The sequence below is a fragment of the Danio rerio genome, chromosome 20, assembly GCF_052040795.2.
Source record: "Danio rerio strain M-AB ecotype USA chromosome 20, GRCz13ab, whole genome shotgun sequence".
Taxonomy (NCBI): domain Eukaryota; kingdom Metazoa; phylum Chordata; class Actinopteri; order Cypriniformes; family Danionidae; genus Danio; species Danio rerio.
This window is the reverse complement of record NC_141040.1, coordinates 57,705,001-57,721,189: the sequence shown is the minus strand read 5'-3', so window position 1 is coordinate 57,721,189 and position 16,189 is coordinate 57,705,001. Positions and strand designations below refer to the sequence as shown.

At 39.7% G+C, this 16,189-nt stretch overlaps 1 protein-coding gene across 4 annotated transcripts in view; it reads left to right on the top strand.

Moving 5' to 3' along the window:
• Positions 1-16,189, top strand: part of wasf1 (WASP family member 1) — a 79,769-nt gene that overhangs the window by 32,213 nt on the left and 31,367 nt on the right. For all 4 annotated transcript variants that reach the window (XM_087298848.1, XM_087298847.1, XM_087298849.1 and 1 more), the window contains exon 2: positions 16,069-16,189. This exon is cut by the window's right edge and continues 33 nt beyond it. In XM_087298848.1, the coding sequence (XP_087154974.1) occupies positions 16,090-16,189 (100 nt within the window). In that variant the 5' untranslated portion in view covers positions 16,069-16,089. The remainder of the gene's footprint in view (positions 1-16,068) is intronic.

The window sequence follows — 16,189 nt, the reverse complement described above, 5'->3', positions numbered from 1 at the left end:
ACATCGCAGGATGTGCAATGCTGAGTTGCGATTGTAAGTTGATCTGCACAACCATTGAGAATAGCTGAGATTTGTGAGATTTGTTTATAACTATAACAGGGTCGATCTTTATCATTTGCATGTGTTGTAAAGGCTTTTCAAGAGAGTTTAAAACATTCCGACTCAAAACATTTGTAACTTTAATGAAGAATAAAAACTGAATTATTAATACAATGATGACTATTGTCATGATCACCAGCGATCAAACCACCAGAGGTTGCTGGTAAACACTCACACACACACACACAGGACTACAAATCTGCTCATTAATGGACTACATATTCAGTCATGCCACACACACACACACCTGCTCTAAGTCTCCACTGATTAGACTCCCACAGCTGATCCTGCTTCTAGACTGATTACAGCACTATATGAACAGCACAGAAACACTCACTGTTGCTGAGTCTTGTTTACTGTTAAGTGACATTGAAACGCGTTCTCCTAGTCTTGTTTTCCTGTGTGTTGATCTTAGCCTTATTTATCCAGTTCTTCTGTTTAGCCGCCTGCCTTCTGACCTCTCGCCTGTTATATTCGACTATGATTCTGGATTTGCCTTTATACATCTGATTGCACCTGTGTTGACCACTGCTTGCCTGACAATTCTAATAAACCTGCACATGGATCCAAACTCCAGTTGTTTGTGTCATACCCCGAGGTTACAACTATACATTTACATTTCTGTACCTGAATTGAGCTGCTTGACTCTTCAGAAATGATAAAGCACTGTCTATTTGTCTATTTTCTTTGCTCTGTTGTAATTATTCTTGCTTGCAATTAGGGATGCACTGATACCGTTTTATTGTGAACCGATCTATTCCTGATACCAGGGCTGGAGTGGGACTCTTTTTCAGCCCTGGAGTTTCAAGCCTCAGACCGGCCCACCTCAGTTCACCACTGACTATATTAAAATAAGGTCATTTCCAATTCAGTTTCTAATTACACTATCACGTGTTTTTTTGAGAAAACAGCACTTTTAGAACTTCAAATGTTCAACAACCCTTACAGTATTATGTCTTAACAATAAAAATGAAAAAAAATAAAAAATTGTTACTCAGACGAGGACCGAATCCAGGTTGGCCACGTCATAATCTAACGTACTAACCACTGTACCACAACGGCTGCGCGGTGAATGGCGACTTATCTGGTTATATCATCATTAACTTGCATCCTGCTCACGAGGCTACGTGAAAATAGATAAAAAGAGCAGAGCTGCGGTAAAATAATGAATAAGAAGGCTGTGGTCAAGTAAATAAATAAATAATTTTTAAAAAGTGTGACTGCTGAGAGCAACCGATTCTGGAACTAGGGACACCGGCCTTCACGGCCAAAAAACGGACCGGCCCACCGGGAATTCTCCCGGTCCTCCCGATTAGCCAATCCGGGCCTGCCTGATACCAAAATTCGTACTGTATCGACTGATACAGATCCATACTGTGCCTTGCTTTTTAAAGCATAACACAGTTTCTATAGTTCTGGTGCTAAACTCAAATAATATATCTTCTTTAGTGAAAATTACACACCTACAGGCCTACTGTATGTAAAAGACACACAATCTAACTAAAACCATGTTCAACATGCTTGCTGTACACTCGGCTACATTATTTGAGCATTCATTATGACATTGATCTGATGTGCTCCAGCTTGTTTCCTTTTTTATATTAAGATTTTATTTTTTTGAAATCTGTAATAGGCTACCACTATTGATACTAATCGTTGGTAAAAGGCAGCATGATCATTCGTTCATTTTCTTGTCGGCTTAGTCCCTTTATTAATCCGGGGTCGCCACAGCGGAATGAACCACCAACTTATCCAGCAAGTTTTTACACAGCGGATGCCCTTCCAGCCGCAACCCATCTCTGGGAAACATCTACACACACACACACACACACACACACACACACACACACATAACATACAATTTAGCCTACCCAATTCACCTGTACCGCATCTCTTTGAACTGTGGGGGAAACCGGAGCACCCGGAGGAAACCCACGCGAATGCAGGGAGGACATGCAAACTCCACACAGAAACGCCAACTGATCCGAGGATCGAACCAACGACTCAGTGATCTTCTTGCTGTGAGGCGACAGCACTACCTACTGTGCCACTGCTTCGCCCCCGTCAGTTTCACTTTTATTAATTTAATCAACTACTTTGACCACAATGAGTCAGGCTTTACAAACTATTCACAGCACTGAAACTATTCCCCTCGAAGGAATAAACTCAGTCGGAAGGATGAGAGAATAATTTTATGGAGCGACGAATGTCACGTCTGCGCAGCTGGTGCAGGAATGAAGCGCTTGATCCTGATGTAGAGATCTGCGTGGGACGAAATTTTGAATCCCGCTCCCGCCCGCACCCGCCAGGTTTTAGCCCGAACCCGATCGCTCCCGCTTATATTAAGCACTTGTTGTCCCGCTGCCCGGCCCGCCCCGTTTTCTACCTGCCGCGCCCGATCCCGCTTAAGAGCGGGGGGAGAACAAAACCGAAAACCACCCAGCTATACAGTACAGACAGCCTATAACAAGCTGTCTGTATAAACACACACACGCACAGCACCAAGCACACACACACACAGACAAAGCTCTCTCTCTCTCATTCGCACGTGTGCACACATACACACACACACACAGCAACAAACAAGCTAAACAAAGCATCGCGCAATTTCATTTACACACACACATACGCATGCTCACTCGGGAGTCAGGAACGATATTGCTAGACAGCCCGCTCCCGTCCCAAGCTAAACCCGTTACCGACCGCTCCCGCAATTTATTCAGAAATTTATACCCGCGCCGCAGAAATCTGGTCGGGTCGGGGGATGGCAGACCTCTAGCTTAAAGCATCGGAGACACATCGCGCAGCCCTCTAGTATGCGGACACTTCCAAAACAGCAGCTCAAAGGGAAGAAATCAGTGCGTTGAGGATCTGTCCAATATATTATTGAGTCTTTTCTCATTTAAAGTTTCAGGCAGGCCTACTTTGTGTGTGAAGAGCAGGTAATAACATACCTGTCAACCCTCCCATTTTTCCCGGGATTCTGCCATATTTTACAGTTCTATCCCGCTATCATCCCGTACATGTATTTTCCTGTATTTCTACCAGATTTTCAGTCTTTCTCTGAACAGTCGAGCCTCCCTTTATGCAGCCGATACCGCCGAACCATTAGGGGTCGCCCCTTGCTCTTAAACGCGAGTCTGTTCTGTGCTTTCACTTTGTTTAGGAATGAAAACAAGAAAACATTTATATATATATATATATATAAATATTTAAAACGGCGCGATTACATTTCCTTTAGATTACAGGTGCCGTCGCCCATCCTATACAATCCTCAAAACAGTCATATAATGGTGCATGTCTGTCAGCTGACGCGCTCCATAGAGATAAACAGAAGCTGTTTCCCAAACGGATTCTGTACACGTGATTTGAAGCGGAGAGAAAGTCTGGCTTTTGGGTGCGTCTTTAAACATACATACACACATAATTAAGAATAATAACATATAAGGATGTCGATATTGGTGTTTTTTTTTCCCAAACACAACTAATTTCATCTTAAATGAGCATAAAAAGTATGGAAAGCAGTCGAATGCCTTCATTATAACATTAAATGTGTGTATTTTTAAAGTGACACCTCTTATTTAATGTAATAAAAAATCTAAATAAATGAGAGACTCATTCGTTGCTCTTTAATCAGAGTGTGTAAGTTATACAGTGGAGAAACGGCTAATGAGGTTGATAGCGTAATTCTGTTTAATTGTAATAGCTTTTCATTTTAATAAGCTGAACTGTTTGCTGTATGTCACACAACTAGGGTTGTAACGGTATGAATTTTTTACGGTATGATAATCGTCTAAAACAATACCACGGTTTGACGGTTTCGCGGTATACGGTATGTTACAAATGTTACAAAATAATAGAACAGTGAAGCAAATTTGACTTTTTCCAAATAATATATTTTTAGTTACTATAAACAACACCACTTACAATGAACAAATAAAAATAAGAAAATAATAAATAATGTGTCAAAGTCCAAATAAAGTCCAAATAAACATGGTGCAAATCCTCAGTAAAAAATAGATATAAATATTTACTATACTATAAATAGTTACATAACGAAACTAGATTCAATATGGAACATCCTTAGGTTTTATGTGCCAGCATGGATATGGTTGTCTGTGGATATGGATTTGGATGTGGTTGTCTGCAATGCAGACAAACAGCTGCACCTTCATTTGCGTCTTTTGAAAACAGCAAGAGCAGCAGTTGGTCTTTGCTGTGTCACTGTTTTGTCATGTTTCTGTGCTGCTGTGCATGCAAAAGTACTTAGTATGAGAATTATTTCATGCAAAACTTTTTTTTGCGTTTTATTTAGCCGTGCATTAATGTATGCCTATCTCTTATTCCGTGTTGTTCAAAAAGCTCAGTGTTGGTCCACAAACAAAAGTGAAACCTATGCTTATTGGTTGTGATATAGCGAGTTTGAACCAATCTGGGCATGGAGGAGGGACAATGCATCAATGTATCATGTCTGGTTTGTCCGGAGACACAGTGACGAGCGTTTCTTTGTCAAATCAGCGTGGTCAAATTTTGATGACGTAACCGCACTGATTCCGGAACCTCTGAAAGTCCGCGAATGTTATGTGATACAGCACTGGAAAGCTGAGATTCTCTTCTTTATGCCAATCTTTGAATTGTATGAATCGGATCAGCGGATCAAAAGTTATTAAACATTTAAGAGCAATACTTATTTTTAGCCGCGGACGGCTGTCTCGGTCTTTAAGGGTTAAAACCGTTGATAAGCAATTGTTCATGGTATGATAATCGTGCACGTTCAAATCGTGGTAGACCGTCATACCGGTATATTGTTACAACCCTACACACAACCAGTGATCACTTTCCAGAGATCGCTGGTTCTCAGACGAACTCTCAGGACTACATTTCCGCATTCCCCAGGACTACACATTCATACATGCACTGCTCCCAGACACGCACGCCTGCTCAATCATCTATCCTGATTGCAATCACCGCCAGCTAAACCTTGTCACAGACTGATATCACCCCATTCATAAGCCACTCATTCACGCTTCCAGGTGCCGAGTCTTGTTTTCCCAGTGTGACATGTCTTGTTTCTCCGTGTCTAGACCCTAGCCTTGTATCCTAGTTATCCTGTTTAGCCGCCTGCCTTTCGACCTTTTGCCTGTTTATATCAACTACGATTCTGGACTGTCTATACATACCCGTTTGCACCTGATGACCACTGCTTGCCTGACATTGAATAAACCTGTTGTCCTCTGCCACTCCACCCAGTCGTAACAATGTATTTGCTGCTAATGTACACTATTCATTTTTCTTTTGTTAATACTAATTTTAAAACATATTGCTTACCATTTAACTGTTTATTTACAATAAAACTGCTCCAAATTAACATATTTCCTGCTAGAAGCAGGAAACTCAGGTAGGTCTCGAGAACTCCCCTGCTTGTCGCCGTGTAAGAAGTGTAAATAACGATTATCTTGGGTGATAATTTGGTTTAGATGATTGGCTATGGTGTTTTTGGATGGTGGGAGTAAACCGGGGAACCTGGGGGAAACCCACGTGAACATGGGGAGAACATAGAAACTCCGCACAGAAACAGCCAGATAGGAGGTTGGAGCAATGGTGTTGTTGCTGTGAGTCGACAGTGTCTTCTCCATACATCATCCACATTTGTGTGTGTGTGTGTGTGAGTTTGTCAAAGTGTGTGTTGTGTTTATGTGTGTGTGAGTGTGTCAATGTGTGTTTTTTCTGATCGTAGCAGTGTGTGCGTGCGTGTGTGTGTGTGTGTGTGTGTGTGTGTGTATGAGAGTTTTTGAGTGTGTCAAAGTGTGTGTATTTTGTTGTGTAAGAGCGTGTCAGCATGTGTATGTCTGCATGTGTGTTCTAGTGTGCTCATGTGTGTTTGTACGCATTTCTGTGTGTGCCAGTGTGTGCATGTGTGTGTATAGTGCATTGATGTCCAGTGTGGCCTGTACAGAGGGAGATAAGAGCAGTGCACTCTGGGATGTCATCAGTCTCTGCTCCTCATTTATTCATGCAGGTTCAGTCACTCGACACACGAGTGTGAAGGTCACAGCGCACACACACACAAATGTACAAATCGTGTGTAGCGACAGACTCTGAATTACTGTAATGGCAATATCTGATCTTAATTTTCATTCATTTGGGGGTCGTCACAGCAACCAGCATATGTTTTACACAGAGGATGCCCTTTCAGCTGCAAATTATCACTGGGAAACACCCATACACACTCATTCACACTCATACACTGCTTTCAATTTAGTTCAATTCCCCTATAGTGCATGTGTTTGGACTATGGAGGAAACCGGAGCACCTGAAGGAAACCCACACCAACACGGGGAGAACATGCAAACTCCACACAGAAACACCAACTGACCCAGCCAGGACTCGAACTAGCAACCTGAACCTTTGTTAACAAGTTAACTCCCTTTCTGTTGCTACATAAGTAACTATGCTTGTCATTTATCCTACATTTTTATGTCAGATTAAACATCTACAATGCAATGCAATGGCGACATGGTGGCTCAGTGGTTAGCACTGTGGTCTCACAGCAAGAAGGTCACTGGTTCGAGTCCTGGTTGTCCAAACACATGCGCTATAAGGGGTATTGATGAACTAAACTATCTGTAGTGTGTGTGTGTGAAAGAGTGTGTATGGGTGTTTCCCAGTACTGGGTTGTGGATGGAAGGGCATCCCCTGTGTAAAACATACGCTGGATAGGTTGGCGGTTCATTCTTCTGTGGCGACCCCTGATTAATAAAGGGACTAAGTAAGCAGAAGGAAAATAAATGAGTGAATGAATGAATACAATGCAACAAATTAGCACACAAAAATGCTTGTAAACACACACACACACACACACACACAAATTTTACATGCACATAGATACACATACACTGTTGAACACAGAAGAAAATATAAACCTGTAACCATTGACTTCCATAGTATTTGTTTTTCCTATTATGGAAGTCAATGGTTACAGGTTTAAATTTTCTTCTATTATGTAAGTCAATGGTTACAGGTTTAAATTTTCTTCTATTATGGAAGTCAATGGTTACAGGTTTAAATTTTCTTCTATTATGGAAGTCAATGGTTACAGGTTTATATTTTCTTCTATTATGGAAGTCAATGGTTACAGGTTTATATTTTCTTCTATTATGGAAGTCAATGGTTACAGGTTTATATTTTCTTCTATTATGGAAGTCAATGGTTACAGGTTTAAATTTTCTTCTATTATGTAAGTCAATGGTTACAGGTTTAAATTTTCTTCTATTATGGAAGTCAATGGTTACAGGTTTAAATTTTCTTCTATTATGGAAGTCAATGGTTACAGGTTTATATTTTCTTCTATTATGGAAGTCAATGGTTACAGGTTTATATTTTCTTCTATTATGGAAGTCAATGGTTACAGGTTTATATTTTCTTCTATTATGGAAGTCAATGGTTACAGGTTTATATTTTCTTCTATTATGGAAGTCAATGGTTACAGGTTTATTTTTTCTTCTATTATGGAAGTCAATGGTTACAGGTTTATATTTTCTTCTATTATGGAAGTCAATGGTTACAGGTTTATATTTTCTTCTATTATGGAAGTCAATGGTTACAGGTTTATATTTTCTTCTATTATGGAAGTCAATGGTTACAGGTTTATATTTTCTTCTATTATGGAAGTCAATGGTTACAGGTTTATATTTTCTTCTATTTTTGGAAGTCAATAGTTACAGGTTTATATTTTCTTCTATTATGGAAGTCAATGGTTACAGGTTTATATTTTCTTCTATTATGGAAGTCAATGGTTACAGGTTTATATTTTCTTCTATTATGGAAGTCAATAGTTACAGGTTTATATTTTCTTCTATTATGGAAGTCAATGGTTACAGGTTTATATTTTCTTCTATTATGGAAGTCAATGGTTACAGGTTTATATTTTCTTCTATTATGGAAGTCAATGGTTACAGGTTTATATTTTCTTCTATTATGGAAGTCAATGGTTACAGGTTTATATTTTCTTCTATTATGGAAGTCAATGGTTACAGGTTTATATTTTCTTCTATTATGGAAGTCAATGGTTACAGGTTTATATTTTCTTCTATTATGGAAGTCAATGGTTACAGGTTTATATTTTCTTCTATTATGGAAGTCAATGGTTACAGGTTTATATTTTCTTCTATTATGGAAGTCAATGGTTACAGGTTTATATTTTCTTCTATTATGGAAGTCAATGGTTACAGGTTTATATTTTCTTCTATTATGGAATTCAATGGTTACAGGTTTATATTTTCTTCTATTATGGAAGTCAATGGTTACAGGTTTATATTTTCTTCTATTATGGAAGTCAATGGTTACAGGTTTATATTTTCTTCTATTATGGAAGTCAATGGTTACAGGTTTATATTTTCTTCTATTATGGAAGTCAATGGTTACAGGTTTATATTTTCTTCTATTATGGAAGTCAATGGTTACAGGTTTATATTTTCTTCTATTATGGAAGTCAATAGTTACAGGTTTATATTTTCTTCTATTATGGAAGTCAATGGTTACAGGTTTATATTTTCTTCTATTATGGAAGTCAATGGTTACAGGTTTCTAACATTCTTCAAAATATCTTCTTTTTTTGTTCAACATTTTAAAGAAACTAATAAAGTTTTTTTAACCACTTGAGGTATAGTTAATACTGAGTACATCTTTTGTCCCAATTTTGGGGTGGACTGACCCTTTAACAGGTCTTTTTAGCAGTTGTTGTGACGTCTACGTCTTTAAGAAACGCTGAAAACACTCCAGTTTTATATTTTGTGAAGCTAAAAACTCTGCAGTATCACATTCTGTGGAGCTGAAAGTGTTCCAGTGTCCTCATGTGTGGGTGTCAGTGTGATTTGATTTGCGCTAAACCAACACCGCTGCTTTGCATAAAGACGGAGGCCAATCACAGTAAGCGGAGCCCTTCTGCGGCAGCCAGTCAGAGAGCGGCCAGCTCAGCTTGAGCCAATCAGAGCGCAGGAGGCCTGCAGATGTGATCGGCCCAACAGCTGCTTTCCATTAAGAGTCTCCTGAGATTCTCAGATGGAAACAAAAGAGCCAGACGAGCTTTTCTGGAGCACACACACACGCACACACTGCTCTGATCTAGTCTATGGCAGCGTTGTGTTCAGCAGTGCTTCTGTAATATACAGTATGTGCTGCGGTCATCATTTTCACTCTTTGTGTAAATGCATGAATTGATTTGATATGTGCATTAAATGCAGCATTCATCACCCTGGATGAAAGCCAGATGTAAATGCACTGCATGGCAGACTGTATCCCAGAATGCAATGCATTTCAGTGTTCAGAGTTTAATGTGTGTGATGGAGGAAGCAGGCGTGAGATCTGCCACAAATACTCTTTTTTGACCCAACGTTCAGCTTGACAGAACATAAGACGACTTCTGCAAAAGGCATTTCTGAGATCATTTAAATAAGCATTCGCGCAAACTGAAGTATAATATTTAACTAATATTAATAATGTACTTGCCGGCCACTTTATTAGGTACACCTGTCCAACTGCTCAATAATGCAGATTTCTAATCAGTCAATCGCATGGCAGCAACTCAATGCATTTAGGCATGTAGACATGGTCGAGACGATCTGCTGCAGTTCAAACAGAGCATCAGAATGGGGAAGAAAGGGGATTTAAGAGACTTTAAACGTGGCATGGTTGTTGCTGCCAGACGGGCTGCTCTGAGTATTTCAGAAACTGCTGATCTACTGGGATTTTCACGCACAACCATCTCTAGGGTTTACAGAGAATGGTCTGACAAAGAGGAAATATCCAGTGAGCGGCAGTTCTGTGGGCGCAAATGCCTTGTTGATTCCAGAGGAAAATAGCCAGACTGGTTCCAGCTGATAGAAAGGCAACAGTAACTCAAATAAGCTCTCGTTACAACCGAGGTCTGCAGAAGAGCATCTCTGAACACACAACACGGCCAACCTTGAGGCGGATGGGCTACAGCAGCAGAAGAGCACACCGGGTGCCGCTCCTGTCAGCTAAGAACAGGAAACTGAGGCTACAATTCACACAGACTCACCAAAACTGGACAATAGAAGATTGGAGAAACGTTGCCTGCTCTGATGAGTCTCCATTTCTGCTCACACATTCGGATGCTCGGGTCAGAATTTGGCCTCAACATCATGAAAGCATGGATCATCCTGCCTTGTATCAGCGGTTCAGGCTGGTGGTGGTGGTGTAATGGTGTGGGGGAGATTTTCTTGGCACACTTTGGGCTCATTAGTACCAACTGAGCATGGTGTCAACACCACAGCCTACCTGAGTATTGCTGCTGACCATGTCCATCCCTTCATGAGCACAGTGTCTCCATCTTCTGATGGCTACTTCCAGCAGGATAACGCAGCATGTCATGAAGCGTGAATCATCTCAGACTGGTTTCTTGAACATGACAATGAGTTCACTGTACTCAAATGGCCTCCACAGTCCCCAGAGCTCAATCCAATAGAGCAAATTTGCGATGTGGTGAAACGGGAGATTGGCATCATGGATGAATCCATGCCACGAAGGATTAAGGAAGTTCTGAAGGCAAAAGGGGTCCAACCTGGTACTAGTAAGGTGTACCTATTAAAGTGGCCAGGCAGTGTATATGTAATGTAATGTAATGTATATAATTTATAATATAATATTAATTAAATTTATAGTAAAAAAAGATACAAAATAATAGTAATATGGTGCTTTTAAAAAAAATCATATTTTACTCTATGATATATGTTTATATTAAGACAATGACGAGGTTAATATTAATCTAATAAATATATTATGCCAAAATCACAAAATATTATCTAAGGTAAATCTAATATAATCTTATAAATATATCTGTGTCAGTTTATATGCGTGTTTATGAGTGTGTGCTTGTGTGTGTTTTTCTTGAGGAAAAGAGTAGGCTGTGTTAGTGGACACAGTGAAGCTTATATGTCTGTTCACACACGATGAACAGTGATGTTGTTGTGAATGAATGAATGTAGAAGTGTGTGTGTTAATGTGATTATTTCTGCTCGAGCGCATCCAGCAGCTGCACAACACTGATCCTCACAGCTGCACGTCTGTCTTTCTGTCGCGCTTTCACACATACTGTACAGACTTTTCTGGAAAACTACCGGTAAATTACCATGAAGAGCTCATGTGTGAAAATGACTTCAGGCAGTTTTTTTTTCCGTAATGAGAAAGTGTAACAAGAGTGATGGGGTCAAAAGGTCACATGAGGTCACACAGGGGTCAAAATGAGAACTCTGTTGCCATGTAATGTATTATATTTGAATTTGAATGTACTTCCCAACTGTCAAAATGAGTTCCGCCAATGTTCCGGAATGAGAAATTGCAACATTGTAACAAATCGTAGCATCAGCAGTAAATTGCTGTAATTTTGCTGTGTGTGAATTTAACGGTGAAGTAGTTCTGTAATGTTACAGCAATTTACCAGTTTTACTGTGTGATCATTTGTTTCTGTGATATCAGACGTGTCTCTCTGTGTTTCTCAGGTGTGTTTATGCTGGTGAGCGTTCAGGATTCTGCTTAAATTGAAATGAAAAAAAATTAAATATAAAAAATAAAGCTTATTGTGAACATAAATAAATTCAATAATCATTCATTTTCTTGTCGGCTTAGTCCCTTTATTAATCCGGGGTCACCACAGCGGAATGAACCGCCAACTTATCCAGCAAGTTTTTACGCAGCAGATGCCCTTCCAGCCGCAACCCATCTCTGGGAAACATCCACACACACACACTCATACACTACAGACAATTTAGCCCACCTAATTCAACTGTACCGCATGTCTTTGGACTGTGGGGGAAACCGGAGCACCCGGAGGAAACCTACGCGAAGGCAGGGAGAACATGCAAACTCCACACAGAAAAGCCAACTGAGCCGAGGCTCAAACCAGCGACCTTCTTGCTGTGAGGCAACAGCACTACCTACTGCACCACTGCCTCGCCAATTCAATAATCATATAAAATGAATACTACAGCAGACCTAAACTGGCATGAAAATGATTGAACATCAAAACCATGAATAAATAATATTTTCATTAAGTACCCTCTGATATGAAGTGTTATTTTAACAATACAGATGTCTCAGTCACACTTTAGCGGTTAAATATCAGCATTTATATAAGACACTTAAAACATCTCAAAATTGCATATATTTATTAAGTTAAAATAGGTCACAGGGTCACACAGGGTTAAAACGAGAACACTTCGGCTGCGTCTGAAATAGTCTACTACTCAAGCAGGCACTACTCTTAAATTTGAATGTACTAAACAACCCATAGAAAAGTGTGCTCTATGTAGTATGAATGGAATTGGAACTTACTACATCCGCTGTTTGTCATGATCACATGACCTACCCGCATCGCTTCACTCCCATTCATGAATAGACGTAGCGCCCATTGGATGCGCACTACAGAGTCGCCCCAAAAGTAGTAGGTCATCCGGGGGTACTTCTTGCATACTGTTTTTACACATTCTATGAATTCAGACATACTACTCGGCTCATATACTGTTCTACAGGGTAATTGGTAAACAGATGAATGGTTGTGGCAGGCAGCAAAACAAACATAAGCATATAAAAACAACGGTCAAAACACAGCTAGAGAATACAGGAAATGCTTTGTAATGCTCACTACTGAGAAAACAAGACACATGGATGTGTGTGAGTGGTGTGTATAGACCTTTTTCTTGGTACGCAAAATTACCCGTTATGCTTTGCGTGTATGCGCAAGGAGAATGCGAAGAACTTCCGGTCGGCAGCTGATGCGTGTAAACGGTCACATTTGGACAGCTTTGAAACGATAGTTTTAATCTATTTTACCTGCTTTTATCCTCTTTGAACTAACACTGTTGTCCATCAGCACCATCTCCTGGGGCCTGTTTCAGTAAGGAGGTTCAAACAAATCGGAGTTTAAACTTGAACTCTGAGTTGATTTACAGAGAGATTAAAAACTCTGAGTTTTCGGTTTCAGAATAGCTGATCTGAGTTAGATCAATCAACTTTGAGTAGACCAACTCAGAGTTAAGCGCGCACACCGTGACTATAAAAAGACATTATCAATGGAGCACAGATATTACGAGTGACTATGGCAACATCTTCAAAAAAAGAGATCAGCATTTCTTTCTCCGGCTGAATTTGATCTGCTCATGCAAAGTTATAGCAAATATGAGCATATATATTTAAAAAGAAGCAGCCATCAGTGAAACAGACAGTTAGCGTGAGAAAACAGCTGCTCAAGTTAATGCGTAATTTTTAATTTAAAGTATTTAAATATAATAAAATAAGTAATGTAATGTGTGACGTTTATAAAATGTTTCTAAACTTTTATACATGTTTAGCAGTTTTAATAGATTTAGCAGTGCACTTGTGTGTCTGCCTTTTTATTGATAGAGGTTGATAGAGTTGATAGAGAGTGATAGAGGTTAATATAACATTTAGAAGGTAAGCAGTGCTAAAAATACTTTTTAGAAAGAATAGTAATCCCATTAATCTAGTAACAGTACATGTCAAAGGTTAAGCTAATTATTTATGAAAAAAGGAAAAGCCATTCTCATACGTGACTTTGTCATGAGTGTGACAAAAATGTAGGCAATATCCATGTTTCCATCCAAATATATAACATAAATTTGTGCAAAACTGGAATAACGCCTAAAAGATGCGAATAAAGCAGCGTTTTCATCCAACAAGTCAAAGAGAACATAATTGTCACTTCCTGATTAACTTGCACCAAATATCAACAGTAAAAACAGAATTTACTGCGGTAGAAGAAACTGCGCCAATTATTTTTTATTTAATAAATGTACTTGCGCCTCAGAAGACAATGCTGACACACAATGATCACCTGGGGGCGTTTGAAGCCATGAGACGCAGAGATCTTGACACGCTCCAGACGCTCTGAGGTAATTAATAATATATAATAATACTGAAACAGGTAAGGCATTTTAGAATGACCAAAACAACATTTAAGATGTTCTACAGTGTGCTCAGTGCTCTGCTGGTTTGTCCATTCACACACATTTTCATCATCATCTCTAACAAACCTTTTTTTAATGCACATACTTTAATTTGTTAAGTGTTTCCTTCGTAGTTCATGCGCATCTTTTCTTATCAAATAAAAGTTTAACCTACTCAGTTATGCACATGTTTTATTATGTGTATTTTCAAAAGTTATGTGAATCATGACGTTTCCATCAATCGTTTTTATGCACATCTCCAAAATGAGCTCTAAAATAGGTGTGTGGAGACGTAAGGCTAAGGCGAGAAATACCGCTTTATCTTTAAAAAAGGGGAGGAGACCGACAGAAACTCAGAGTTTAGAGAATAAAACCTGCTCTGGACCAGGTTAGATTCACAGAGTAAGTTACCACAGTAACTGACTCTGAGTTAAAGTTACCTTTCTTTCAGAAACAGGCTTGACTTACCCTGATTTCTCGAGTTTAACAAACCTGCCATTTTGAAACGGAAAACCCAGAGTTTCTCTCATTTCAGGGTTAAAATACTCTGAGTTTTCACTTAACCTCCTTTCTGAAACAGGCCCATGGACTGATCATTTAAAGAAATGTGATCTAATGTGATGGAAAACAGCTGCTGTGAGGCGTTTTCCCCTCGTTGTCAGACGGCATCTTCTGCAGTTTAAATGAAGCCTCGTCATCGCTAAAGTCAACATTTTCTCTTTATTTCAAATATATAACCAGCCCAAACTAATGTAGTTCACCAAAATGTTTGACACACACACGTAGCCTGTACTGTGCCACTGACACACTGATTTAATAACTGTGACAAAGTGAAAATACAGGCTAGTGTCATTTTAAAATGACAGAAAAACACAAACCGTGGTGAAAACAACACACGAAATAAAACACAAACGGCTCGCGATTAGAATGAACAGCAAATCAGCAGCAGAGAATCAATAACAGACTTTCATTGCTCAATTGTGTAAATTGCACGACTTTCAAACCTGTTAAGTTTCATGCCAGTACTCTGGTTTGCTCTCTCTCTCTGTCTCTCTCTCTCTCTGTGTGCATTGGTGTGTGTGTTAAAGAGCCGCTGAGCTAGCAGCTGACAGGCCGGGAACGCACACACACTGTATTTCTGACGGCAGACACGTGAACTAGGAGAACGTTTTTCTCGTATTTCTGATGCGCTTGAACCACATGTGACAGATTATAACGGCTTTAACAGACACATCTCTAAGTTGTGTGTCACAAAAACACTCTGTTATCCATTAAAAACGTTATTGAAACCCATTTTCGGAGCGCAAGTTACCAGTTGTACACGCTGTAAACGGAAGTTTTTAGCATTCTACCAAAAGACGCTGGTCGCTATGGCGCCCTCCATGCAGCAGCCATGAAAAAGGTCTATATAGTCCAAGTAGTTAGTCCTGATAAGCTTTAGCTGTGTGTAATCAGGAGGTGAATGAAAACAGGTGTGTGACTGAAGGGCATGATGGGAGTTGTAGTTCGGTAGAATGACAGGGAGTGTTCTCCAGCAGCCTGCAAGCGCAACACTACTGGTGACCATAACAGCACTATATAAGGTGGAAATATTCGATTTCCGATGCAGCCTGTAGCTGCGTAATGTACTGTATTTGAATTTGAATGTACTTCCTAACTGTCAAAATGAGTTCCGACAATGTTCCGTAATGAGAAATTGCAACATTGTAACAAATCGTAACGTCAGCAGTGAAGGAATTCTGCCGTGTGTGTGTGTGTGTGTGTGTGTGAACTGCGCATGTGGTTGTTTTGGTTGTTGTGGTAAGCATTATGTCTTTGCTTATATATTATTAAAAGCTGTTTCATCACTCTCTCGATTGCCCAAGAAAAAAAAGTGCCTCCCTAGGGAGAGAAATAATGATGAAGATTTTCATTTACCTGTGAAACTGTTCTGTGATTTGATTGGGTGATGGTTGTCTCATCTGCCGTATCTCTCTGTGTTTGTCAGGTGTGTGCGTCAGCGTTCAGGATGCCGCTGGTCAAGCGCAGTATTGAGCCTCGTCATCTGTGCCACACGGCTCTTCCTCACAGCATTAAGAATGAACTGGAGTGTGTGACCAACATCTCTC